Raw genomic sequence first — 27,806 nt, 5'->3', positions numbered from 1 at the left:
TTAAGACTACGGAGTGTGGCTCTTTATTAACATGCTTGAAATACGACAACGTAGTAAGAGCATGAACGAGGATAAAGCACCTTGCAGGAGTCTGTGTCCCATCACCTGGGATGAAACTACGGCCAGAGGTTCCCACATCCAGCAGGATTCTCCACCCTGAGCCACACTAATCCGGTAGATCATTAACAACCATTTGGGAGAAGGGGGCATTCAGCCTGTCCAGTTCATCCACTTGTGGGGGGTGATGCATTATAACCTCGTGGTCCTCTGAAACATCATCCCCCACCGTGACCAGGTTTGTCAGGGATTTGCTCCGAACACACTGGAAATCAACGTGGCGGCTCTTGCCCTCCTCCTTTTCCCAGGACATTTGGATGAACGGCCGCTGCACGTAGTTGTAGATCACCTCGGAGCGCCCGCCGGGCCTCCTCTTCACCTTCTCTTTGCAGGTGGGATACCCTGGAAACACAGGCAGCCAGTCAGTGCTGCACCTCTCTGACTCACAAAGTGCCAATAGGATTCCAGAACATTCAGGGAGGAGTGACTGTGGGGTCAGGGTGAGACACACACAACTCAGTAGACAAATGCTCAGATTCCAGATAAATGCTCAGATTCCACATTTAGTGTTACTGGCTTGCAGAAGACTGCTCTCTTTCCCCCTACAAAGGAGTCCTGGAACGCTGGACATCCTTCAAGGAAGAAAATGTAAAGCTCCAGGAGCAGGTCATCCCTATGTGCCAAAAGATGAGCCAGTGAGGAGGAGAAGGAAAAGGGGGCAGAAAAATCAGGAGACTGTGAGGATGTCGTGAGCTTATGTGGGGAGAAAATGAGAGGAGTCAAGGCTGAACATGAGCTGAGATATGCCCAGGTGGGCAACAAGGCCAAGAGCATTTGGGCTGTAGCAGCCATGGTGTGTCCAGCAGGCCCAGGGCAGTGACTGTCCCCCTGTGCTGGGCACTGCTGAGGCACCTTGAGTGCTGTGTTCAACTTTGGGCCCCTCATGGCAAGAGAGACATGGAGGGGCTGGAGCATGTCCAGGGAAGGGAACGGAACTGGGGAAGGGTCTGGAGCCCCAGGAGCAGCTGAGGGAGCTGGGAAAGGGGCTCAGCCTGGAGCAAAGGAGGCTCCAGGCTTTAAATCCTGGAGGGATTTAAAAGACATGTGGATGTGGCTTAGCAGTGCTGGGTTAATGGTTGGACTCAATGATCTCAGAGGGTTTTTCCAACCTAAATAATTCCATGGTTCTCTGACAAGAGGGTGCAGCACTATGTGTAGTAAGTCTACAGGTGCTGCACAGCACCAGCCATTCTGTAAGCAAACACAGCTACTATAAAAATAATAAAGTCTCCCAGGATAAGGCCCAGCATTCTGTAAGCTCCCTAAGGGAATGCTTGGATCAGTAGGTGGAAGCATTTGACTCCTGTTTCCTGTTTACTCATTCCTAAGGAGATGAGTCTTTCTTGTACATGTTATGTACTTTTTACTTTCCTTTAACTTTTAAGCCTCCTGGCCAATTTCAGTGGAACACAGTAGAGGTAAAAGAACATGCTGAGTTTTAAGTGGTTTCATAAAGATAAACGTAAAACACAGAGTAAACAAGGAAATGCCTGGAGTCCAGAGGAAACCAGGCTTTACTGACTGTAGAGTCACCTGGTTCTGCATTTCCCCTGCTGAAGCAGCAATTTACCTTCGATGCCAATGCGAATGTTCTTCAGGCCCCGTTCCTTTAACACAGCTTTTGCCACGTCCCGGTTCTCGATGTACTTGAAGAATCTGTACAGCTTGGAACTGTAAAGGACTTGAGAAATAAAAAGGATTATTAGAATCTACGAAGAGGAACCCTCTCCCTAATTCTGACGTGCCCTGCTGTGCCAAAAGCCAGATGTGGTTTCCACGAATTACTTCAGGTGTTTGTTCTCCTTATTGGGATTAATTGTACTTCCTTGTGGGAGGGCAGAGATGCACATCACAGTCTCAACAGACTGGGTGGTGATGGGAGTGTAAAGCAAAGAGTATTCCCTCACTAAGGAGCCAGGAAAAGGCTGAGGGGAAGGCAGAAACAGAAGGAAAAGTGCAGTGAGTGCTGGCATCAGTTCTAACTAGCCAGGCATCCTGCCTCCAGCAGCACCCGCTCATCCAGAGCACACAAATCAGGGCTCCATGTGCCAGCATCTCCTCCTGGAGGAAGCCAGTTTGGGAATGTGTCCTTTCCTTATGGCTGGGTGTGTGTGGAACACAGTGCAGAGCCCTTACTTTGGGAATACTCCTCTCCCATGGGAGGTGGATGATCCTCATCCCAGTCCACGGTGTCTTCATCGGTCAGCACGACGATGTGACACTCCCGCTCCCCCTTCCTCGCACTGTCCACCATGATGGGCAGGATCAGCTCCTCCAGGTAGCTGTCAAACTGCTTGTGAGCCCCATCATTGGAGAGCTCGTGTAACAGAGCACCTGAGGAGACACAGATCACAGGAGCTTTGCTACACTATGAAAATATGTCTCAGCTCTGCACTTCCCAGATCCATCCAAGAGCACAGCCAGAATCCTTCTTCAGATAAAATGCTCAACATATGTTCAGACACATCGACAGCCTCCAGATCCAGAACTGGCAAAATCAGAAGTGCAGACTGCATTTCAAATGGGATGCAAATTGCACTGGAGAACCATTCCACTCCCATTAAAAACCCACCAAGCTCCAATCAATACAGTGAAACAGTAACAGACTGAATAATTAATTCATTATGATACTTAACTTGAATTTCCAGCAACAACCTCTGCCCTTGAAAGTACATTTTGCTGCCTTGTCTGTGATCACTCACCGGAGAACAGGGCAGGAAATTCCACCCACAGCCTGTGTTATGATACCACACACCCCATTTTGGTAAAGTGCCTTTCACAGACCTGCCAGTGTTAAAAGTACTTTTTTTGCCAGCATGCCCACCAAAAAGCTACTCCCAATCAAATCCCTTCATGACCAGGAATTCAACTACTTTCCAGATTGGGTATCCTTGGTTCCTGTTCTGCCCATCAGCCTTTATCTTAAATTATTCACGATTCTCCGGTACATTTTGGATAGGGGTTATAATCCTGCTTTTAGCCTTCATTTTGTTGGCAGTAACAGCAAGCTCTGCTCAGCCTCCGTTACAAAAAGAGGCTAAAATGTTTATAATTTGCTTTTGGATCAAGGTGCCTATGTTCTGAAGGATTCAGCCACTTCACTTAGGATTGAAGCAGCCAAAAGGAAGCTTTTTAAATGCAGCTTGAGCCCCAGTGAAATCCAAATGTTCATGCTTAAACTAAAGCACAAGATGAAGAACTGCACTGAATCAGGATCAGAGTGCTCAGTGCCCTGCAGATGATCTCCTAAGAGCTGATTTCTCTCCATACTTACTTAAATCTTGACATTTGATTGTGTTGAAATCAAAGTTTATGCAGAGGTAATCACACGTGTCTCGAAGGTCTGGGATGGAAATCCCATCAGGGCAATTAATGATTCCAGTTTTGTAATAATCCTGTGAATAAAGGGACAGATTTTGGAGAGAAAAATTAAGACATCTTGGACTATGATAATTCTTAATTAGTTCTTTGTTTTGTTTACAAATGGAGAGATACTGAAGCTATTTATAGCTCTGTGAACAGTAAAACAGCCCTGCTTGTCTGAGAATCTACGTCTCTTTCCAGATCCTCTAGGGTCTGATAAATGATGAGCTCCAGTTAAAACTTTTCCATGGCACACAATTTCATAACATCTCATATGCAATATGCATTTATATGCAACCACAGGGTCAGGATACAGCTCAGGAATTACAACAGCAGGACATAGAAAAGGTAAAAGGCAACATCAGCAAATAGCTGAAATGTGGACTTATACCAAAGCCTACAGTATTTTTTCTTTAGGAATCACAATGCAAAATGTAAAAACAGAATGTCCCAGGGAGTGCAGCTGCCTGGAGATGTCTCAGCTGAGCACATGTGACAAACAGATTGTTTCCTCCTTTTCTGCCCATCTGCAGAGCCGCCCTTACCAGCACGGTGCGGAACACGGCTGAGCTGATCCCTTCTGCGATCTCGTACTCGCCCTTCTCGTTTGGCCTGGTGAAATTGTATTCCCTGCCTGGTCCAAACATTCTGGAGAGGTAAAGAACTATGTAAGTGCACAAGACCATCGAAATGTATTTATTTCAGAGACAAACAGGTGCTCTGGGGTTAAAAAAGTTCTTCCCTGTGAGGGTGGGGAGGCCCTGGCACAGGGTGCCCAGAGAAGCTGTGGCTGCCCCTGGATCCCTGGAAGCATCCAAGGCCAGGCTGGATGGGGCTTGGAGCACCCTGGGAGAGGGGAAGGTGTCCCTGCCCATGGCAGGGGGTGGAATGAACTGAGCTTTAAGGTCCCTTCCAACTGAGGCCATTCCATGATTCTGTGGTGAAGCCCAGCAGTCACACAGAGATAGAGTAACTTTAAATCTCCACTCCAATCTCTTCCATAGTAAATAAGGACAAGAGGAGGGCTGGCCTCTGTTGCTATGGCTACTGCACTCTAAGGAACAAGCCAAAGGAACAGATCATTCAGTCCTGGGGCAGAAAACCCCCCGACAATAAAGCCCTTGCTCTGACCTACACCAAATAACTCCGCATGGCTTTTGATGCCTTGTTTTACACAATAACCCATGCAAGGGTCAGTGACCCGACAGAACCCTTTGGACACAGAGGGGAGAAAGTGCTGGCAATACAGCACACAAGGATTTCTTGATGCAGCAACAGGCTCCAACCTCTCAGCAGGAGCTGAGTAACTTCTCTTTAGGGAGAGTATCAAGGGGTGGCAGCAGGAGGGGATGGAGCATTATCATATTCCCCATTCAGGAGGAAGGTTATCAGCTGAGGACAGATGTACTGCTGACAGACCAGGCAAACACTTGGGGAGAAGGCAAAAGGAGACCATGTTTGGCTAAAAGTGTGCATTTTTTGACTGAAGTGGACCAAAGGGAGACTTATCTAGAGAACTACCACCTCTCCATCTGCTCAGGTCTTCTGGGCCTCACTCACAGCCAAATTCTTACTGAGGTCACCGTGAGGAATGTTTATTCCATTTTAAAGAATTTTAGACTGTCTTGAGGTACCTTGAAAGTAATGGCAGTGACTCACCTTCCCAGCATGGTGTCAGGGTGAGCAGTGAAGATCTGGGGATTCACTGCAAAGCGGGTGCCATCCACCACCAGGGTCACTTTCTCTGGAGCTACTGTCTGGGAAGTGCTGCTTGAAGACAATGCACAGCATCCATGGCGTTCCTGGGTATTAAAATATTCCAACTGTCTCTTATTTCCATCTGGGATATGGCAGTTGTGAGGTTCTTCAGGAGCAGACAGCATGCTACTGATCTGGGGACTTACTGGGCAAGTGTTGTGTCGGCATTCAGAATCCAAACCTGAGGGACACAAACAAACATTGCAAGGGGAAGAGAGGAGTTATTGAAAAACATCATTTCATAGTAACACTTCCTACTGAAATGAGAAAACTGAGTCATGCAATAATTAAGGCTGCCAACAGCCATAAGTGTCAGGGTAATGTTATATGACATCAAACTGGGCTGTTACTGAATTGAACCAGCAGCTGGCTGTTTTGGTGAGCCATGATGCTTAATGTTCCTTGTTAAAGCAAGATGGATTCAGGTGCAAAGAGCAGGAGCACAGGAATTAAGCAAGGCCAGAAACACAGACCCAGACTGCTGGCAGGACCCCCACAGGAGGCTGAGCAGCAGCACACACCTCACCACAGTGGTGTAAGGCAGCAGTGCCCAGTGCCAGTCTGTGGTGGGCACTCAGGACTGCCCAGGCACCTCCAGTGAATCTCTTCAGGGACAGCCTCAGGCCAGCCAGGGCATTCCCATGGGATGGGTTCCAAAGATGCTGAACTCTGCTGTGAACTTGTGCCCTTTAGGGCAACCTGGCACAGGCAAGGCACATACTCCCCAGTGCAAACTGCCTTGTGATACTGGAACATTTTCCAAAACAGAACACCCCTCAAAATAATACACCCCAAAAAATAATCTCCCTTAAAGGCTACAAGGTTGAGGACCTTATCCTTACCCTCAGTCCTGGGAACTGCAGGGCTGTGACCTCCTAACACAGAACTTTCTTCTGACTCATGGGCTGCTACAGTTCTGTTTTCCACAGGACAACTGGACTCCAGATTTCTCAACCAGTCTGTGCCCCCAGCACAGTTCCCATTCATGCTGGGCCTCCGTGCTGTGAGGAGTTGGTGGCGTTTCCTAAGAGAAGAGCTGGAGAGAGAATGCAGGTTGTTAGTTTTGGAAGAAAACTCCCAAGCAATGAAGTTCAAATCCCTGTATCTGGTACCACAAGCAAGGTCCCTCAGGCTCAAAAGGCATTTCTTCAGGTATTTAACTGTGTTTCAGAGGCTTATGGTGCTAGTTATGCCCCTACCCTCACCTAGGAAGAGGGGAAAAAAGCTTTTAAAGTAATCAGGGGTCTATTAAATCTATTTAATCTACAGACCTGCACTTTTTTAAAGCTGAGTCTAAAGGCACTGATGCCTTTAGATCACACATGTGTTCCTGCAAATACCTTCCTGGCAACTCCTCCAGACCTCTAGAGCCCTTTAGAAATTTTCTATTCTTGACTCCCAGACCTGGCCAAATGAGCTCTATAACATGGTCACAGCCTGAAATATAACATTTTCCCAGTTAACAGCTCAGGCATTGCCTCTTAACCACTGAGGTTTGACCAGGAGGTTCCTCGCTCCCAGTTTTTGCTTGGTTTTGGTTCTTTCTTCTTGATTTATCCTGTGCCATCACACAGTGCTCCCCCCACTATTTAACCCAGGACAGTCCCACAACAAACACTCGTACAGTGCAGAATGGCTGTGGCTGGAGCAGCCCCACACACGATGCTTTAACCAATGCCACTCAAATCTGGAATGCTCTTCCAGCACATGCAGAGACACAGCTCCCATTTTTTCCAAGTGAAATTCTTCCTCCTCGTTTCTATCTTTAAGACCCACTTCACTCCTCTGTATCTCCTAAGAGATCAGATCTCTTTGCTGTCTCTTTCCCTCACTCTCTCTGGCATTTGTCTTGCCCTGGATAAGAACCAGCTCTCCTTTCTTTCTTTCAAGAAAGCGATTTCCTTCCATCAAGTGTTTTCCTTTCACTCTCTCAAACATAAAACACCAATTTCCTCATTAATGATTTTTTCCAATTTCCCCCCTGCAGAACAATTGTCCTGTGTCTTTCCCTTGGATGAATGAAGACTGCAGGGCCTGTGGGTGCCATCTCTGACGCCTGGCAGAACATTGCCACAGCAAAGACAAAGCAGATAAAACACAGCACCAATAAAATAGCAAAATGCCAAGTCAGAGTTGCTGAGTTTCTGGCCAGCACCTGCTGAGGGTGAAGGCCTTAATGAGCAGTTCAATGGCTCAAGCCCATTGTTACTGGTGGTCTGAATTAAGCATTTTACTCTTAATGAGAATTTAAAAAAGGAGTAACAGCTCATTCCTTTTGTTCCGTAAACCCAATTCGAAGTTGCCAATGTTATTATATCTGTATATTTTTAGAAAATCTGCTGCTTACGCATCATGTGATGGTCATCCAAAGGAAGATTTTTGGCAACAACAAAACCATTTCTTTTTTTAAAGGCTCTGGCAGGCAGGACCAGTGACACAGGGAGCCCCCAAGGGTCATCTCAGTCCCAGCAATCTGAACAGCACCCAGAGCATTGCCTTCTCCTCTGCTCTTACCAAAATACCCAGTGTGGTAAAACTCGCTCTCCCCACACCTTCCAGGCTGCTTTCCTGTCCTGGCTGCCTGGAGAAACCCCTCAGCAGTCCCACCAGAAACCCAACAGTCCCTGTGAATGCTGCCCTGCACTATCACAGAATACCTGGAGTTGGAGGAGAACATGAGTACGAGAGTCGGCCTCCCGGCTGCTCACAGGACCACCTACAACTAAACTGTGTGACCAAGCATCCTCCAAGGAGAATCATGGGATACCCTGAGCTGGAAGGGACCCACAGGGATCATCAAGTCCAGCTCCTGGCCCTGCACAGACAGCCCAACCATCCCACCCTGTCCCTGGAGCTCTGGCAGCCTCAGGGCTGTGCCCATTCCCTGGGGAGCCTGGGCAGTGCCCAGCACCCTCTGGGGGAAGAACCTTAAGAAGAACATCTTAAGTGGGATGGACCTGGTCACACATGAACAAATCTTTTACCTGAGCAAAGGTAACACAAACTCCCTGTGAACAATCCGAGCAACCCTCTGCCCTCTTCTCCCATGTCAGAGCAGCAAAGAGTGGCAGAAAGTCCAGCAGTGCCGGGCAGTGGGACAAAGGGGTGTGGAGGTAAACCTAAATATGAAAACCCACATACTCTAAAACACCCTGGAGGGGAAAAGAAGCCCAACCCCCCCTCCAAGAGCCTTTAAATCAATTCCAGAATTGACAATGTCCAGTGGAAAAAAAAGTCAACTATTCCCCTGTTTCACAGCACTGCAATTATTGTGAGGAAATGGAATTTCTCAAGACTGCAAATATTAAAGTATTCATAGAACTAATACTGTGATTTCAAACACATTCACTGAATTATTACACTGTTATTTTCACCCTGAGATTAGGTCAGTTGGCTGGAGCACGACGCTGATCACACCAAGGTTGTGCATTCAATCCCTGTAGGGACCATCCTCTGAAGAGCTGGACTTAATGATCTTTGTGGGTCCCTTTCAACTCAGAACATTCTGCAATCTGTGATCTGAACCAAAATGCTTTACAATTTGATAACTGCACTGAAAGCCAAAACCTGTTTTTTAAAATGCAGTTTGATTTACTTAGGGAAAAGTATTTTGAGATGGGGAAAAGAATACCCTTGTCGAGCAGATACATAATCATAACCCTAACCCTAAGGGAAAGCCCTTAAGGGGAGTCATTCTCGAGACTTGCCAGCTGTCAGGAGGAACCCCAGAATGCTTTGGGTTGGAGGGACCTTAAAGCATCTCAAGGGACACCTGCCACTGGCCCAGGTTGCTCAGAGGAGCAGACACCACACTGGGTTGTGGCTCAGGAACTCTTTTCCCCCCACCTTAACTTTCCTGTACTGAAACACTATCCCTGATAAAACTGATGCTACCACGCTCACCAGGGAACAGAATCTGCTCTGCAAGCTGACAAGAACTCCATTAAGAAAACAAGACAAGCATAAAATTTACTTCTTGGGCCTCTTTTCTTCCAGGAGTGCTCAATTGCTGCAGCTCTGCCAACAACCTCCTCTTGTGGTGCCTGAACAATCTCTTGATTATTTAACGCATTACTCAGCAGAGAGGAGAATTGAGGCAGGAAATCAGATCAATAAGCAGAGTATATGAAGGCAAAGAGCAGCTTTATCCAGGGACATTTAGACTCCATAACTTCCCCAGAGCTCTGCTTTACAAGCCCCATTTAAGTGATGTCGAATAGCACGAAACACCAACAGACTGAATTTCTCAACAAGCAAACTGGTTTGGGCGAATGTTGAAATCTTTTTCATCACCTCAAGCTCTGAATTAAATGCAGAGATCCTGCACACCCCTTAGCAGAACCCTTAACAACAGCAGCTCAGAACTTATTTACAGAACTAACACCAGTTATGCAGGAACTACAACACATGAATTTTCCTTCGTCATTTCCCCTGTTTTGCTGCTTAATCTGCTAAGCAGGATTGGTAGGGAAAAAACAGCCCAGCTGTTTGACACCCTCCTCCTTTTCTGTTACACTAAGTAACACCAGCAAAACACACTAGAACCAGCTGCTCTTTGCAATGTGGTGGCTCTCCCCAAGCATAAGATCTTGACTTTCCTCTTTCCTGGAAATGGAACATCCAGTCCTGCCCATCATCTGACCCTGCTCAGGCTGATGGCATTTCCCTGTCTCCTGGCCCCTCCTGGCCTGCCAAAATCCTGCACATCGTGTGTCAGCAGAATTGAGGGAAATGAGAAAAGATCTTTTGGCACATCTGGCTGGTACAATAAATCCCCAAACTGGTCATTTAACGTGACAAATATATTGCAAACACACCCAGAACCCAGTGGGGAAGCAAGTACATAAAGACTTCAAGGCCAAACTCCTGCCTGACCAGCTTACAAATGTCCTGGTTTCCTTTCATGCCCAGGATCAAGGCAAACTACCCGTGGTGAGAATGAATGCCTATAAATAATAATTAGCACTATTCATCTTCAAAGCTTTTTACAAATATTAACTGCTCATTGCTCCTAAGAGCCCTGGGAAGCACTGCAGGGAAGTGTTTTATGAGAGAAAACAGGGACACAGAGGAGGAGACCTAATCCTCAGGATCAGAGCAGCAGGCCCACTGCCTACTCAGGTGTTACTCTGACTTGTAGCACGTTCACTGCTCACCTCCCTGGCCATGCAATTCCCCTGTGCTAGCAGGACAAATAGCCCCTGGTTACCAGTGTCCTTGAGGGCTCCTTCCATGCACGTTCCCACCCTTTGGGAAGTGTAAATTGGCTGGTACCACAGAATGAACAGGCAGCCTGATGTCTTTCCTCACTTCTCTGTGATTTGTTTGTGTGCTCAGATCCTGAAGGATCAGATAAGGACAAGTCCACACAGAGGAGCTGAAGCCTCACAGCTGGATTGTAGGAGCTGGGCACTCAGGAGCAGCAAAAGCCCCATGTCACATTCAGCACTAAAGATCAGAGAAAGAGCTCCTCCAGCCAGAGAATTTAAATTGTTTTAACGGGACTCAGTGTCAGAATCAAAAATCAAAATTCCCATCTGGCTCTGGCTGCTGGTTTTGCCATACTTGGAGCATGGGGGCCCCTTCTTCCTCTGGAACACAACAATGTCAAGAATGAGCTGTGCAACTGCACAAACATCTCTGCTCTCCAGACCCTGTGCTGGTGGTCCCAGTGAAATCATCTCTATTTGAACTTGTCTAGAATCTTGTCTTTTGTTGAAGGAAAAACATGGAAATCATATTTAAATTGTTTTTAATCACAAAGTGGAAACACTTTTATTTAGCAATGAACCTTTGGCACAGACAATTCATGCTGCAAATGCTTTGCAGAGATAAAAAGGCTGATCCTTGTTCTTTGCAATTTGTAAGTAGGAAGTGTTCTGGAATGTAAAGAGGCTGGGATGATCTTCAGCACGTTATCCTTCCCCACCCTAAGGAATCTGAGGCACATCCAAAGCCACTTCCCAGTGCATACAGTTCTCACCCCACTACTGGAAGAGCTGAATGGCTTCACTTGCACAAACCACCATAAACAAGGTAATGTGTGCCACGAAAAGAAACTCAAATACTGCAACATGGCCAGCAAGGAAAACCCATTTAGATACAGCACATTTATTAAGCAAAAGAAAACAAAAGCATCAGTACAAATGTGCTGATGTTTCTACTTTTTATTTATTGTATTATATAAATACAATATTTTATTATCTTTATAAAGATATACTCCTTATCCTTGGAGGTTTTTTTTTAAAGAGCCATTATAGAGTATTTTAGGTATGAAGAACTTCACAGAGACTTCGAAGAAAAATAATGAAAAGCCTAGCTGCCAAATCCATTGAGGAGTAAAGCCCTTGCTAAAAGGCTTGACAGCTTATACAGGGTCTTGCTGTCATCTGGCATGGCAAGAGAGAAGGTGTAAGAGAGTAAAAATAGTAGAAGTGAGTGGCTTTACTTCACCATTTGGTTTGCAAACGGTGAGGAAGGACCAGCAGTGAGTGAATCAGCTGGTGAACAATCCTCCCCTCTTCCTAAACCACAGCCTAACCATCAGGACTGAAATAAAACTCCAAACAACTCATTTTTAAGGTGACAACACTCCTTTAAGTCTACAAAAACATTCCCATGTACAATTATTCTCAGAAATATGAGCAAGCAGGAAACACGCGTACGCAGGGTGTGCCTGACCTAATTCCACAGTCCCACACTTAGAACAAGATGGATTTCTAATGGAACTGCACGTCTTTCCACAATGGCTAAAGCCTGGCTTTAATTTCTGTCCTGGTTTAACCCCAGATGGCAACTGAGCCCCAAACAGCCACGTGCTCACTGTTCCCTGGTGGGATGGGGAGAGAACTGGAAGAGTAACTCGTGGGTTGAGATCCAGACATTTTAACAGGTAAAGAGAAGGTTGTGTAGAGACCTCACAACACCTTCCAGGATCTAAAAGGGATCCAAGGCAGCCAGAGAGGGACTGCTCATAAGGAACTGGAGTGACAGGACAAAGGGGAATGGCCTCCCACTGCCAGAGGGCAGGGTTAGATGGGATATTGGGAAGAAATTCTTCCCTGGCAGGGTGCCCTGGCACAGGTTTTCCACAGAGCAGCTGTGGCTGCCCCAGCCCTGGAAGTGTCCAAGGCCAGGCTGGACGGGGCTTGGAGCACCCTGGGAGAGTGGAAGGTGCCCCTGCCCATGGCAGGGGTAGAACAAAATGAATTTTAAGGTTCCTTCGAACCCAAGCCAGTCTGGCATTCTATGACTCTATAAAAGCTGTGCATGCAAGTAAAGCAAAAAAGGAATTCATTCCCCACTTTCCATGGGCAGGAAGGTGTTCAGCCGTGCCCAGGAAAACAGGGCTCCATCACTTGGGAAGAAAAACACCATCACTCCCAACATTCCCCCCTTCTTCCCCCAGCTCTAAACGCTGAGCATGATGCCATAGGGGTGGAATATCCATTCCTGGCTCAGCTGGCCTGGCTATGTCCCCCCAGCTCCTGTGCACCCACAGCCCACTGGTGGGTGGGCAGCAAAAAAGGCCTTGGCTCTGTGTGAGCCCTGCTCAGCAATAACTGAAACACCTCTGTGTTATCAACTTCTTTTTCCAGCAAAAATCCAAACCATGGCTCCCCATGAGCTACTTGTAAGAAAATTAACTTTCTATCAGCCAAAACCAGCATGAATTCTTAAAATATCTTCTTAGAATATGCCAAAAGTTTCTCTAAACATAAAAGCAGAGAAACAAATTAGCAATGATTGACTTCCTACTCTGGAGAGAAAAAGGGCAATCTCATGGGTTTAAGATAAATAAGGAGAAGTGTTTCCTGTACATAGGGATTAGGGGAATCACTGTGAGCTGTAAACCGCAGCAGGGGATGCAGTATGGAGATAACAGATCTCCCCTGGGCTGCTAACATTGGTTAAGTAAAAAAGCAGCCATCAAACCTGATATGAAAAATTATAATATTGACAAGTAGGTAGCAATGCAACTTCTAATGTTCATAATAACTATTTGTTTCTGATCATCAGATGGAGACTTTCCCAGAGAGAGAGAAAAAGAGAAAAAACAAACCATTCTGCCTGTCAGCTCAGTTCAGCTGCAATAAAATTTTCCCAATTGCAGGGAGGCACTCCAGAGGGCTGTGCAGCATGACAGCAACTCATCCACTAGTAAGAAAGGCAAAAAGTGAAATGTTCTCCTCTATTAAAAATTCAGACCAGACCTGATGCCTCATTCTGTAACTGTGAAGGAACTTAAAGCTCATCCAGTCCCAGCCTCTACCACGGGCAGGGACCTTCCACCATCCCAGGCTGCTCCAAGCCCCATCCAGCCTGGCCTCGGACACTGCCAGGGATCCAGGGGCAGCCACAGCTGCTCTGGGCACCCTGTGCCAGGGCCTCCCCACTCTCACAGGGAGGAATTCCTTCCCAATGTCCCATCTAACCAATATCCCTCTGGCAGTGGGAAGCCATTCCCTGTGTCCTGTCACTCCAGGGTCTTGTCCAAAGCCCCTCTCCAGCTCTCTTGGAGTCCCTTTAGGCACTGGAGGGGGCTCTAAAGTCTCTCTGGAGCCTTCTACTGTCCAGGTTGGACATCCCCAACTCTCCCAGCCTGGCTCCACAGGTCCCTCACAACCAGGGAAATCGGCATTTCCAGGCTGAGCCCCAGGCACTGCCCTGTGCACCTGAACCAACGGAGATGCTCAGGGCAAGGTGAGACTTGGCAGGTGTGGGGTTGCCACTCCCTGGCAACTGTGGATACAGCTGGAGCACTGGAGAACAACATGGAAGTGCATTCACCTGGACTGCACCAGAGAGAAAAACATCTAACTTCAACCTTTACATGCTTTTCACAAACCTCCTACTGATCCTCATTTCTTTTTCCCAAAACAAACACAAGCAGACAATAAAAGCTGACTTATAGGTTGAACCAGCACAGGCACATGACAAAAAGCTTTTCCCTTGTTATGAAATAACACTATCAATATACAGAGGATTCATTTTCCATCTGGCATCAAATAATAGATGGAAAATAATGTCCAGCAGGCCTGATGCAATGCAGGACAGCCTGAAAATGTTGGCAAGAGACAGCAAGGAGGCTGATGAAATGGTTGATTGTTTCTCCCATTCTGTGCATAGTGCTGCACTGTTAGCAAAGTTTACTGACTTAGTCATTTACTTGAGGCTCAACAAAAATCCACTGTTTCCACAAATGCAATTCAAAACTCCAGTAGGCAATATGAGTTTAAGGGTTTAACACTGCACTTGCACACCTTGATTTAAGACCCAGGGTTCACCAGGTCCTTCTGTCACCACCAGTGCTCAGTTTATGCACTGAACTGACCCCTCATCAGTGCCCCACACTCACAGCATCTTTTCTTTCGCCAATTTACAATCACCAAGACTGATACCTGCAGAAAAATAATGGAGATTTATTAACTGGATGTAACCTATTACAGACTTTCCCGAAATAGGAAGGTCACACCGTGGCAGCCTCATCAACAGGACAGATGAAGTGCATCCAGCAATGTCCCACCAAGGGAACAAAATTCCTCACCAAGGCAACAAGTTACTGCTTTCTTATTTCCCTCCCTCTAAGGTCCAGGGTATTCATATTAAAGAGCAAAACCAAGCTAACTATAAAGGGTATTTCCTCACAATACTGGAATAAAGACTGTAATCTGAAAAAGTATATTTGATCCCCATAAAGAGCTTCTTACCACTGTGGCAATGGCAGCTTTGCCAGTGCTATCTGATTAAATTCAGCAATTTAAATAAAGCTGGCTATGCCCATATAGAATACACACCTCCTTCCTTGGCAGAAGGTCAGAGCGGGCAGATCTGATCAGGGAAAAGGGAAAAAAAAATCTGGCAAAAGATGAGCTGTTGCAAATATAAGCAAGATATTTTTCTCTAGAGACAGGAAAAAGCAATGTTCCTTGCTAAAATAGACAATACTGAGCTAAGTAAAGTTTTAAGGCAGGTGACACCTATGAGTTACACCTTCTCTTCGCCTGTGTTAAATTAAGCTACAAACAGTTATGTGAAAGCCTGCAACAGGAGTAAGTGCTGCAGACAACAAAGTTTGGCTGTGTTCTCTATTCTACCATTTTCTGCAAAAGTACTTATAAAGCTTTCAGAAAATCCCACACACTTCAGCAAAGCATAAAAGCAAGAGCTGCCTTATCCCTTTGGATTTAAAAAAGCTTTTATTTCTCAACTTTTGCTCTTAGGCAGTTAAATCAAACTTGGTTCCAAATTCCCACGATTTCAATTCCTGCGTTTATATTATGAGAAGTCCAGTTTTTCAATTATAAATGCAGAAAACAGCATAAGGACAAGAGTATTTCTGAGGGAGTTCTGCCACAGAATCTGATCCACTTGCAACCACCAGAACTTCTGAGCTGAACTGATCACCCACATTTCCTGGTGTACCTCTGGAGCAAACCCTGTGCCAAGCACCCCTCACTTACTGCCGGCTCATCCGTGCTCAGTGCTCCCTGCACCACGATCCCGAAATCCTGCTGGAGCAGAGGGAAGCACCAGAGCACAGCAAAGCTTCGGGTTTAAACTCTTTGAGCAGCGATGGTCACTCCCCCAAAACCCGGGCGGCTGATTCATGTAAATATTTCAGGTTAAAAGTCCCTGCAGCTGATTCATGGAAAGTTTGACTAGAATCTGTGAGGTAACAGTTTAAAATCTCCTCTTTCCAGTAAAAGCCTCCCGAATCTCTCTCTCTCTCTCTCTCTCTCTCCAGATTCCTTATTCAGGCAGTTTTTGCAGGAATTGTGTGGTAGAAAAGGCTCAGTTTTATTAAACCCTTGATGCCATTTGGTAAAACACCTGCTGCCAAACATCCCTTAGACAGGCAGAGGATGAATACCAGAATTTTTGGTTAGGCACATAAATATGTGCACATGGATTCCCAAGCCCAGGAGTCCTAGGACTTGGGCCCCAACAAATTTACAGTAACTGAGGATACAATGAGTTATTTTGACACATCAATGCATTGCTAAAGAACCCAAATAAGAACGACCACTTTCCCTCCGTGCTCAGGTGCCATGGCCAAGGCATTACATGTTTATGGAATCTGGAGATGTTACCCTCTGTCAGCCCAAATATGAAATCAATTTATTCTATTTCTTACCACTTTCCCCTAAGATACAGCTGGATTGCTCAGAGACTTCTCCGAAAACATTTTCACAAAACAGCAGAATTAAATATATCACATATTATCAATAATATATTATTTTTAATACAAATAGAGTCTAAACTAGCAGGAAACTATTTTTCTCCTGACTCATGCCAGCGATAAAGCACATTTTCCTGACAAGTCTGAAAGTGTGAACGAAAGATACCTTTAGAGGGCTCTTGATTAAAAACAAACCAAGCAATACAACACCAAAAAAAAAAATCCAAGTTGTCACTAATTTACTAACTTTCGTATGCAAAAACTTGTTATTACTTTTAGTTTGGGGGCAAGATTTTATTTTTTTTAATGCCCAGTTATCTCATCTGTCTACATACAGGTACAATAAAGCACCTGTGGCCTGTAAAAAGGGTGGGGGAATGTAAACATCAAGAGCCTCTAATCACCAAGAGGTGTTGTCCCACACCAGGTGAGGCTGGTGGCCATCATCAGGACAAAGAACAGATTTATATATATTTTTAATATAACTTATATGATTTGTATATGTATAATTTATAAATTAGCTTTTATAATTACCCTCTGTGTGTTTACCACAGCAACTGTCCACTGTGGATCTCTCGAGATGAGCACTGGTGTATTATCAGTGTGTTTTGAAATACACAAGTTTTAATTAATTTAATTAAAAATTCAGCAGAGACAATATCCAGCCTAAACCAAAACTCCTCTCCTCATTTACAGAGCTTTTAGTTCACTACAAAAAGTTATCTGACATTTCACCCAGGGCAAAAAGCACCTACTCGTTCTGACTCTTATTTTAGAAAGGCTGCGAGCAGCTCAAAACTCCACCTTCCCTCTCTGGAAGGGATCCCAATAAGTAACAGCTCACTCATTCCCAGCTCATCTGCTACAACTCTGCCCTACAACTCCAACTGCCATTCATTTCTAACCAATTGCATGGCAGCAGCTCGGAAAACTAACAATAGATGGCACATTTTTGAAAGCTGAATGCAGTTACAGGAGCTTTCAAAATAATAACAATGAAAAAAACTCAAACCAAACCCAAGAAACAAACCCAGGGAGGCTGCAATGGAATGCAATTAAATTTGCAAGGAAATACTGCCACGTTGAGAGAGAGGTTCAGACTCCAGGTCCAGCAGCAGTTTGTGTCCAGTGGGCAAGGGCAGAACCAGGCTTGGCAAAGCTCAGGTGTGCTCACGCAGCACTGGGGATCTTTCCCAAAGTTTGGGATGATTCAGGCTGGCATGGGGTCCCTGCCAGGGGCACTATCTGCCATCCCCACGGGGCACTGCCCTATCACACCACAACAGCTGCTGGAAGCCTGTTCAGATAAAGCCACAGCTGAATTTTCCTGTGGAAGGGCAGAGATGCTCCTTAGGCGCTGAGGCACAAAGGGAACATTATCAGTGTTGTCCTTAGAAACAACAGAGTTCTCCGAATCAGACGCATGGTTTAATTCTCATTAAGATACAGACAATAAGAAAAAGCAAAACAAACATAAGGCTCCTTTCACAGTGCAGCTGCATTAGTAACTGCAAGTAATACTGAGTAATCCGAAACCAAAATAAACACGGGAGTTTTATTTAGCACAATTACAGCTCTTCGGAAAACACCTCCTGATTTATTTTGAGGGAGGCAAGAGCAGGGGCTACAATTTCATCTAGGTGAGGCCAGCCATTAGCACTGGCAATTCATGTCAGCAGAGAACCTGATACCTTATTTTCAAGAACTGAAAAACAGTCCATGATTTCAAACCAACCAAGGTTTACAAGGGGACACTGGCAAGACACCTCTTGCTTTGTTTACATGCCTGGATAAATATTTTACATGTCAAGCATAGTTATAACACTTTCTAAGAATATTCCATTACATTCTTTCTTCTATGACTAATAATTCTTCCACAAAAATATTTGGCTAGTGCTGTGTTACAGCAAAATTAGCCAGGAACTGGAGCCATATTTTGTGGGAGTAAAAACGGGAAAATACCACAAAAAAAATATACAAAATTGAAAAAGCAGAGAAGATGCCTATTTCAACACACATAATGAGGTGTTTGTGCTGAGGCAAGGTGCCCATCTGGGCCATGGATAAGGTCACTCTTGAAAGGGTACGTTCTAAAATTGAAGTGTATTTCAGAACAGGCCCCTCCAGCTTGTTTTTACCTTGACAAGCAAGAACTCAACAATATTCTAGCCAAAACTGTAGCTGGTTTCTTGCCTATCTCAAAAATAACATGCAAAAGAAATGCCAGGACTTTAAAACAATTATTTATTTCAAGGAAATGGTCTTCAAAGCCTCTCCTTGTGAGGAATATTCACTCTCCTTCTGAATAATCCAAGAGATTCTCAAATAAATTAGCATATTCCAGCAGTAGAGCTTATGCATGATTTTAATAAATCCTTAACATGAAGATGATAGGTTTTCCTGCAGAGTCTGCTAATTAAAGGGTCTATAAATGTCCAAAAAGCAGCTCCCTGTAACCCGAGGATTTCAACTCAGTCCTGACCAGATGTGACCACACTGTGACATTTTAGAGCTCTTAATGTGGATTGCATGAAATGAGGTGGCTTTTGTCAGTCTGGCTGAAGACACAAGACATCACCTCTTGCTGCTAAACCTAGAGCACGTCTGCCATGAGCCCAAGTCCCAGCAGGCCCCGCCCCAGCAGGGGAATGTTTCCTCCAGTCCGGTGTGCCAGGCACGGCCTGGGCAGCACAAGGGGCTGGAATGCTCCTTGTCAGGGCTCCAGCTGCTCCAGGAAGAAGTAAAGCCTTTAAGGCTCATGGCTCTCAATCCAGTTCACAGGAGGTTTTGTTTTGAGTTGTTATTTTTACTTCAGCTGTGACAGCCTTCTAATTAAAGATAGCACTTAGTGTCTGCAGCACACGGGGTGAGAGGCTGGAGAACACTCTATTTTCTGCATTAAGAATTGCTTCATCTCTCAGAAACGCAATAATTCCACTCTTCAAGTGGTGAAGTGGCATTTCCCATAGCTGTTTATAACACCTTTAAAATGCTCTTGGAATGACTTAACAGCACAAAGTGAAGACACACAGAGGTGCCACAGCCATGGCATGTTAACCAATTTTCTGAAAACAATTGATTTTCAAAACCAACTTCTTTTAAAAGGAGAGGCCCATGATCTTTGCAAAGAACATTTTGTAATAGGGACATCTGACAGACAGGACACCACTTAAATATAGCACAGCCCTAATGCACAAAGCTCTCCACAGCTTTATCAATAAACAAACCCAGTTTCCCCCTTGCTTGGCTAGCACAAGGTAACAGAAATCATTAGACTGGTTTCACTTCAGTATCTTGTGCAGTGCATTCCCAGCTGACCTTCTCTAACCCAGCTGTTTATCACTCTCCTTGGGCCTGACAGCAAAACTGCACGTGAACACAGCTCCTTGCATCAAATACATCATTTTGGTCTTTCTGAGAGCCACCTTGTTCAGCCCTGCGAGGGGACTTCCCAGAACACTGGGAGCAGTGACAGAGCTGTCACAGCACCCTTCCCACCCCACCCAGCACGTCTGACCATGGCCTCACCCTGAGCCTGAGGTGGGACAGGAGCAGACACGCTCCAGCCCTATTACTGGATGTGGAACAGGAGGGAATGCTGGGAATGAGAAAGCTCCTTTCCCATGTGCCCAAGAAGTGCTCATGATCAATATTGTTCCCCATTAGTGCAGCATCCAAATCGATGGCTTCGACCGCACTCAAAGGGAGGTTTGAAATCGCTGGGCAGCACAGCTGAGTCCAGGGATCAGCAGCATTTAGAGTAAAAGCTAAAACCTGCCTAGTCTCAAGTGACTCAAACATTAGCTAATTTACACATGCTTAGGATGGATCTCAGCAACGCCTGGATATGGGCAAAACCTTGTGGTCTTTAGGTGCTTTACATTAAAGCTGAATCACTTCTCAAATATACCTGAATCACCTGATTTGCGCATGACTGAATAAACTTATGATTTTTCATATTTGTAACTTGGTCAGCCTGAAGGGGAAAAGAAAAATTAGATCCTATAGAAAAAGGCCAGGTTGTGCTCACATATAAGAGAGAAACTCCATGGATTTAAGAAATCAAATTTTAACAGCAAATCAAAACCTGAAATTTTAATAATCTCTATTTCTTTTCTTATTCCTTAGCTGGACTCCTTTCCCAACACAGGCAGTAAAGTCTTTTTTCCAAAATCCCTATCAGTTTAAAGGCCTTTGTTATGTACACATCCATCTCCTGAGGCTGTATCAGCCCCTGACACCTGACCAAGGACTTCTCAACAAGCATTAGACTACAGGGAAGTCTGCAAGTGCCTGCCGGAACATTTCCGTCAATGGATTAGGGAACTCATTCATAACCACCAACTGCCACAGCAGATAACATTCCAGACAGACGGAAGCTTTTCTGTGGGTAGAGATTATGTAACACCACGATTTTTAATCCACTGGCCCAGAGGAAGAAGAGATGAGCTCACTTTCACAGAGGTTAAAGCTTCCTTGCTCTGTTTTTCTCCGTTGTTTGCTCCAGTTATGTTGAATTAGCAGATGATACTGAGCACATGAACTGAGGGACTTGGAAAGTCCACCCCGCTCATCTCCAGTCCATCAGAAACTCTGCTGCTGCTGCCATCAGTTTCTCTCTTCCTGCCTTTTCCCTGCTCAAATCTTGTGGACCTCTCACTCCAATTTATCCGAGTTACCAGAATAACCTGAGAACTGCAGTAATTCAGTTATAAAACAGGCACCACTTAGAGAAAAATAATGTCAATGATTATTAAACTGAGCAAATCGCTCAAACTGGGGCAGATGCTTAATCCTGGCAGTTTACAGGACATCCAATGGCATCATGTGGACTCACAGATTCATTTCAGGTGACCAGCTGCTGTCCCAGCACAGCGAGCCACAGGGCTGGGCTCCAAGGGACTCAGCTACGCCTTCTAGACCAGGAATTACATTTATTGAAAACCCCTCTTTTATCAAACATGGCCTTGTTATTTACATCTGCCTCATCTGTTTTGCAAAGCTATGTTGCCAAAACTTTGCATACAAGCCATGTGGCAGCAGCAATCATTAACTGTTACACACCACTTCTCATTGCTGTCACAAGGGTCAGTTCTCCTGTTTTTATGGCTGCCAAGCTCTGCTTCCTTCTGAAAACTTCCTGATTCAATGGACTAAACTCTGACACCCAACACAGGTCAGGGATGTAGCACTGTTTTATGGGAGCTGGTCGGGAACCGCATTCATTTCCCAGTTCTCGGAACACACGCTGTTGCCACTGAAAGCATGACTGACTAATAAACTCTAATCTAGACTATTTGTCCACAAATTGCAGAGGCAGACCTGACACAGAGCTGTGCTTTCATTTCTCTATCTTTAGTCCATTTCCATCACCCCTTCTTTACTGCTCCTTTTGGCTACTTCTGTATTGAATCCCAGGCAGCTTTTTATTCTCGCAGTAAATAGCTGAGTAATTCTCGAGTCCCTCTGACAGAGGGGTATATATGAATTGTTACATTTTATAGTTCACAAGGGTATTTCTATATTTGTGTGTTCAGTAGCAAAACCAATGCAATGACTGAACATTCGTGCTCCCAGGAGCAATCCATGGATTAACACCACTTTTAATAGCTGCACATAACACATTTGAGGTTGTTCTGAGGGCAAGAGGAAAAAAACAATTGCAAATTGCAGAAGAAATTACTGAATGTTGAGCTTCAGCGACTACAGCCCATGTTCAGTGCTGCTTCCAAGGCTAACAGACACTGATTTTCCTTCTCAATTTCAGGCCTATGCTTATGGGCCAGCTGCCCTTCAAAAGTCCTTAATCCTCTTTTGTACTCCAAAAAGTGGATCCAAAGCCCCCAGGGGTCTGTGTAAAGTCTCTGCTGAGGCTGGAGGACACATTGTGACTGCAAATTAGAACTGGAACAAGACACAGGAGGAGAAATGGTTGTGAAAACTGATGGAACAACACAGGCAAGGCAGGTCCCAGGACTTAAGCACCTGTAATTATTGCCCTGTACCACTCCCAAAACACATCCACCTCCCATTACCTGGATTACAAGTCCCAGCTTCTCTGTACTGTCATGGCTCAGAACAGAACAGGGAGGCTGTTCAGCAAACAATTCACATGGCAAGGCCATCCAAAAGCCAGAGACCCAAAATTGTACCAACCTTGGCAAAGACGCTCCAGCAGTGCTACCCGACTGTCATGTTGGAATCAGAGGGGACATTGGGACCAGAAACCTGAAATCAGAGTGACTTTTATCAGCAGCCTGGCCAGGTCTCCCCAAAAACCAGATATTGCAATCACATTGTTTCTATAAAAATGTTATTGTTACCTAATTGGTAATTTCTAAACTTTACGTTAGCTCTGGTTATGCTATTTATGAATAAAGTGAAGAAAAAAAAAATGCTGATGGCTCCCCATCCTTTTATATTTTCACCCATACAAAAGGTGTTCTGCTGCTTGTCTGGATGTGGGTTAAATTAGCCAGTAATGATCCTCTGGCTAAGTTCACTTTTTATTAAGAAACTCATTTAAAAATCAGGAGATCCTTTAGACAGCTCAAGTGACCTTTATCAGCAGGCACCAACTCAGCATTTTTCTTGTAAAGAAAGAGCTCATTATCCACACACTCCTCTGGGATCTCCAAGCAGAACACAGCAGTTCCAGGGTCCATCCCAAGGTGAAGCTTTAGGGAGACTCACTTTGCATTTATTAGGCAGGATTTGACTTTCTAGAAGGAGGAAGAATTCCTGACAGGGGCTTTGGCAAGCACAGGCACCAAACAGAGAGCACACAGGTGCTATTTCAGGGAGTGCTGCAAGGCTCCTTTCCCCAGTTATTTGGCTGCTGAGCTGGCCTCTCATCATGCAGTGACTTTCCTAACAGACTCTGCAACTCTTGTGATGCAATTATTAATGCAGTCCCACTGCTGGGCCACTGTCCCTTTGCAATCACAGCTTCTGGCAAAGGGGGATGAAGGTGTTGTTAACTACAGCACTGGAACCTTACAGCAAATTCATTACAAAGGGTGAAATGTTATTTACTTTTCTCTACACCCGAATTTTCTACTTAGGGGTTTTCAGATAAAAATAGCAAGACTTTTAAACAATATTATACTTCAGTTCTCCTGACTGCACTGCTACTCAGTGAACTGAACACTTGGCTGCCTGTCACGGGCACATGGAATGAGTTCAAGATGAGGTCGAATGACAAACACATCCTAGCATGGCCCAAACTTGGGGCTGAAAGCATCAACCAAGAAAATGAGATGTTGATTCTTACTTCTCATGACCTGTAAAGACAGACTGAGTCACCACACAAAAAATGTTACAATATCCTGAACAGAAAACTCCAAGCAAGTGGTTATGAAACCTCTTGGATTCTGAGAAGGCAGGACTGAACATGCCAAAACATGAAGGTACTTCAAAGAGTCTGAGGTAATATCAGATTTATGATCAAATCAGCTGAAGTAAGAGGGTTTCTCAAGTCTGATGGTTAAAAATACTTTGGGGATGCAAATACAGATTACTGGTGTGCAGAACTTGTGTAAGGCCATCTCTGGAGCACAGGAAAACAAAGTGTAACTTTGAGTGCTTTTATACTGGACATCCAACAACCCTAGATGGATCTTAGGTGATACATTTCTGTTAGCACAACCAGTGATGAGGCTTCTGGAATTACTGTCTTATCTGCCACTCCAAGAACTGTCTCAAAACCTTTCCAGAAAATAAACAACCCAAAGAAAGTGAATATGGGGTTTTCTCTGCCTGCAGGTACATGCAATGTACATCAAAGAGCTCAAATGACTTTGCTACTTGGTTCTCACTACTGTTAAGAAGGATAGAAATAACCAGTTTGGTTCTTTCATCTACAACTTCTTCCAGCTGCCCCTGCAGCTTGACTGAGCTCACTGAACTCCACTCATTTTTAGAGAGTAACTACAAAACAGAAAGCTTACAAAAATAAAATGATGTAATGAACTACTACCAGAAAGATCATTCCTTTCAAGCCCAAATCAAACACAAAACTCATCCCCTTTAATTCTGGCAGCAGAAGCCAGCATCAAAAGATATCAAAAAGCATTCCACGTGCTGCAAATTTGTCTGTCTTGAGTCAAACACCAATAAAGCAGCACATGCCTATTTCCACGATAGCAGAACTTACTTTAACCTGTCCTTAATTGCTTTAAGATAAGCTGAAATTAGTCTAGACACAGTCTTCTCTGCAGGTTGGTTTACATAAACTGCTGCATTTCAGCTGTAAGATCAGAACACAGATGTTATTATGGAAAATAAAGACAATTGTACAGGCTGCTTTGCAGAAGAGCATTTGTTAGTGATGTAAATACAGAGTTACGTTATAAACAGGGCATTTATTTTAGTAAAAGGTGACTGCTTCCCTAAACAGAATAAATAATAATAAAGGCACATGGGAGTCCAGTCTGAAGAACAATAACTCTGACAAGCAGCTTTGCCTACACAGTAACCCACAGTTCCTGACCCCAACAATTCACTGTTTTGATGCTCAGATCACTGAAAACACTGCTGTGAACTGACCAATAAGGTACTTCTAACCCTCAAATCCAGGTGGCTGTGAGCAGTGCAGCTTCCCAGCCCCTGCACAGGGTAAACAAGGACACAACAGGGAAAGCTCAGCCTTCCCATTGATTCCCAGACACGACTTCCTTCCGATAAACTGTTTGTGATTGCTGCTGATGCCAGCAGGAAGGATTGGGACTGAGGTGAGGATAAGGCTCTCACAGGGACCATAGGTGAACTTTCTGCCTTAAACCCATAATCTACAGCTACAACAGGATTTGGGTTGCAGCAACCCTGGCAAAGCAATTCAAACCACTCTCCCTACAGAGGTTCTCAACCTCCCAGGCTTACAGAATCCCAGAATGGTTTGGGTGAGAAGAGACCTTAAAGATCACCCCGTTCCACCCCCTGCCATGGGCAGAGACACCTTCCACTACTCCAGGTTCTTCCAAGCGCCATCCAGCCTGGCCTTTAAGAACTTCCAGGGATGGGGCAGCCACAGCTTCTCTGGGCAACCTGTGCCACCACCTTCACAGGGAAGAACTTTTACTTAACAGCCAATCTAAATCTACAGTCAGTGTGAAGCCCTTCCCCATTGTCCTGTCACTCCAGGACCTTGTGAACAGTTTCCCTCCGTCTTTCTGGAGGCTCCATTCAGCTGCTGGAAGGCCACAATATGGTCACCCCAAAGCTTCTCTTTTCCAGCCTGAACAATACCAAATCTCAGCCTTTCCTCACAGCAGAGCTGCTCCATCCCTCTGATCATCTTGGTGGTCTCCTCCAACACCTTCATGTCCTTCCTGTGCTGGACCTCAGGGCTGGAGGCAGCTCTGCAGGTGGGGTATCCCCCCCTCCCCAGCTGCCCACCCTGGGGGCTCAGCCCAGGGCTTGGGGGGTTCTGGGTCCAACACACGTGACCAGGGCATGTCCAGGAACTCATGCCCAAGTTCTTCTCCCAGGGCTGTTCTCTATCTCTTCATCCCCAGTCTGGACTGATACCAGGGGCTGACCTGACCCTGATGCAGCACCTGCACCTTGGTCTTATTAAACCTCATACCCAAGACTGTTTGCGTTATTATCATCCCTTCCCTGAAGGGCCTCAGGTCACTGAGATGGCAGTACAGAGACAGGCAGGATCAGAGCTGACACAAAAATGTGCCTATGAGCAGAGGTGGGCTGAGGTTTCACCCACTTAGGTCTTCTCACCTACTCACCCATTTAGGGGAAAACCCCTTAGAAACTCCTGCTCCTTTCAAAGCACTGTGGGGCCAGCAAGGATGGAGGAAAAGGACGGTTAACTCAAGCCTAAAGCATGCTTAAGAACAACGCTGCACCAGCCTACAGTGCCAGAACACGCGTAGGAGGGCAGTGTGTGACCAACCAGCACCCCGAGGGGAGGCTGGTTCCATTCTGGGGGTGGTGGACACCACAGCAGCCTCTCCACAGGACACTGGGCAGTCCTGGACTCACACACAGCCCAGGAAAAGGTGAACATGTCAGGGACACAAGGATGCAGTGATAACCCAGGGATAACAGCCTCATCCCCCCAGTCAAACACACCCCAAAGACCCCCTTTCTAAGGAAACACTAAAAAGGTGGCCGCACCCTCACCACCACAGATGCCTCCCGTCGGTGCACACAATGTGCTGTCCCCAAAGCTCCTCAGGCCCCTCCAAAGCACATTCACAACAAGAGAGTCCCCTGTGACTCCCAGACACACCCCAGCCCCACGGCCTCCTCATCCGTGTCCCCTGACATCTCTTCCATGTCCCCAGATACCCCCCGAGCTTCCTCCAAAGCCCATTCACAACAACGGAGCCCCTTGTGACCCCCTGCGAGCCCCTCAGCCCCCTCCCCCAGGTTTCCTGTGACCCCCATGCCCCTCTCGGCCCCGCACCTTCCTCCATGCCCGCTGGGCCGGGAAAGCCCCTCCCACCCAACCCCCTTTTCCGGACACATAGCGCACCGCGGGCGCCCCCAGGCCCGTAACCACCCTCAAAGCACAGAGAAGGCCGAGAAGAGCCCCAGAAGCTCAGAGAGGACCGGGAAGGGGGCCCCAGAGCCCCGGAGGGTCCCAGGCCGCCCCCTCGCCCTTTGAGGCCTCACTCACCGCGTCCCCGCCGCGGCCGCTCCCTCAGGCGGGCGGTGGGCGGGGCCCCGCCGCTGAGTCCCCGCCCACCGCCCACGGCGCCACGTGATTGGATCCGCTCCGTGATTGACTTCCCCGATTGGCCAATGGGAACCCACAGCGCATGAGAGGGCGGGGCGCGACAGGCGGGTGCCCGCGGGGAGCGGAGCCCGCCCCGTCCAGCCTGGTGCCCGCCCCGTCCAGCCTGGTGTCCGCCCCGTCCAGCCTGGTGCCCGCCCCGTCCAGCCTGGTGTCCTCCCCGTCCAGCCTGGTGCCCGCCCCGTCCAGCCTGGTGTCCGCCCCGTCCAGCCTGGTGCCCGCCCCGTCCAGCCTGGTGTCCTCCCAGTCCAGCCTGGTGCCCGCCCCGTCCAGCCTGGTGTCCTCCCAGTCCAGCCTGGTGCCCGCCCCGTCCAGCCTGGTGCCCGCCCAGTCCAGCCTGGTGTCCGCCCAGTCCAGCCTGGTGTCCTCCCCGTCCAGCCTGGTGCCCGCCCAGTCCAGCCTGGTGCCCGCCCCGTCCAGCCTGGTGCCCGCCCAGTCCAGCCTGGTGCCCGCCCCGTCCAGCCTGGTGCCCGCCCAATCCAGCCTGGTGTCCTCCCCGTCCAGCCTGGTGTCCGCCCAGTCCAGCCTGGTGTCCTCCCCGTCCAGCCTGGTGTCCGCCCCGTCCAGCCTGGTGCCCGCCCCGTCCAGCCTGGTGTCCTCCCAGTCCAGCCTGGTGTCCTCCCCGTCCAG

General features: G+C 46.6%; 1 protein-coding gene across 7 annotated transcripts; it reads right to left on the bottom strand.

The window, feature by feature from the left end:
* On the bottom strand, positions 1-27,111 carry KCTD20 (potassium channel tetramerization domain containing 20). Of its 7 annotated transcripts, XM_068995983.1 has the most exons (11): positions 26,916-27,014; positions 26,164-26,209; positions 24,576-24,668; positions 22,577-22,648; positions 6,081-6,274; positions 5,140-5,419; positions 4,026-4,128; positions 3,392-3,512; positions 2,254-2,451; positions 1,688-1,798; positions 1-459 (listed from the first exon to the last, which is right to left on the bottom strand). In XM_068995983.1, the coding sequence occupies exons 5-11, from the start codon at positions 6,223-6,225 to the stop codon at positions 167-169; spliced, it is 1,251 nt and encodes a 416-aa protein (XP_068852084.1). In that variant the 5' UTR covers positions 6,226-6,274; positions 22,577-22,648; positions 24,576-24,668; positions 26,164-26,209; positions 26,916-27,014; the 3' UTR covers positions 1-166. The 7 variants fall into 7 exon arrangements, with proteins under 7 accessions (XP_068852084.1, XP_068852085.1, XP_068852087.1 ...); XM_068995984.1 differs by lacking the exon at positions 26,916-27,014 and having other exon boundaries at positions 26,164-26,487; XM_068995986.1 differs by lacking the exons at positions 24,576-24,668; positions 26,164-26,209; positions 26,916-27,014 and adding an exon at positions 27,060-27,111.
* Between the last annotated feature and the right edge of the window lie 695 nt (positions 27,112-27,806).

This window comes from Aphelocoma coerulescens, chromosome 26 (assembly GCF_041296385.1).
Source record: "Aphelocoma coerulescens isolate FSJ_1873_10779 chromosome 26, UR_Acoe_1.0, whole genome shotgun sequence".
In the NCBI taxonomy this organism is placed as follows: domain Eukaryota; kingdom Metazoa; phylum Chordata; class Aves; order Passeriformes; family Corvidae; genus Aphelocoma; species Aphelocoma coerulescens.
Note: the sequence above shows the minus strand (reverse complement) of the source record. Positions and strands in the feature narration are given on the sequence as shown.

Bases quoted from the DNA above. Each gene is read 5' to 3' on its own strand.
- KCTD20 (XM_068995981.1), bottom strand. The intron at 4,129-5,139 runs GTGAGTCACTGC...TTACCTCTCCAG, and splicing joins CCTGACACCATGCTGGGAAG to AATGTTTGGACCAGGCAGGG. The intron at 1,799-2,253 runs GTAAGGGCTCTG...TTATTTCTCAAG, and splicing joins GGGAGAGGAGTATTCCCAAA to TCCTTTACAGTTCCAAGCTG.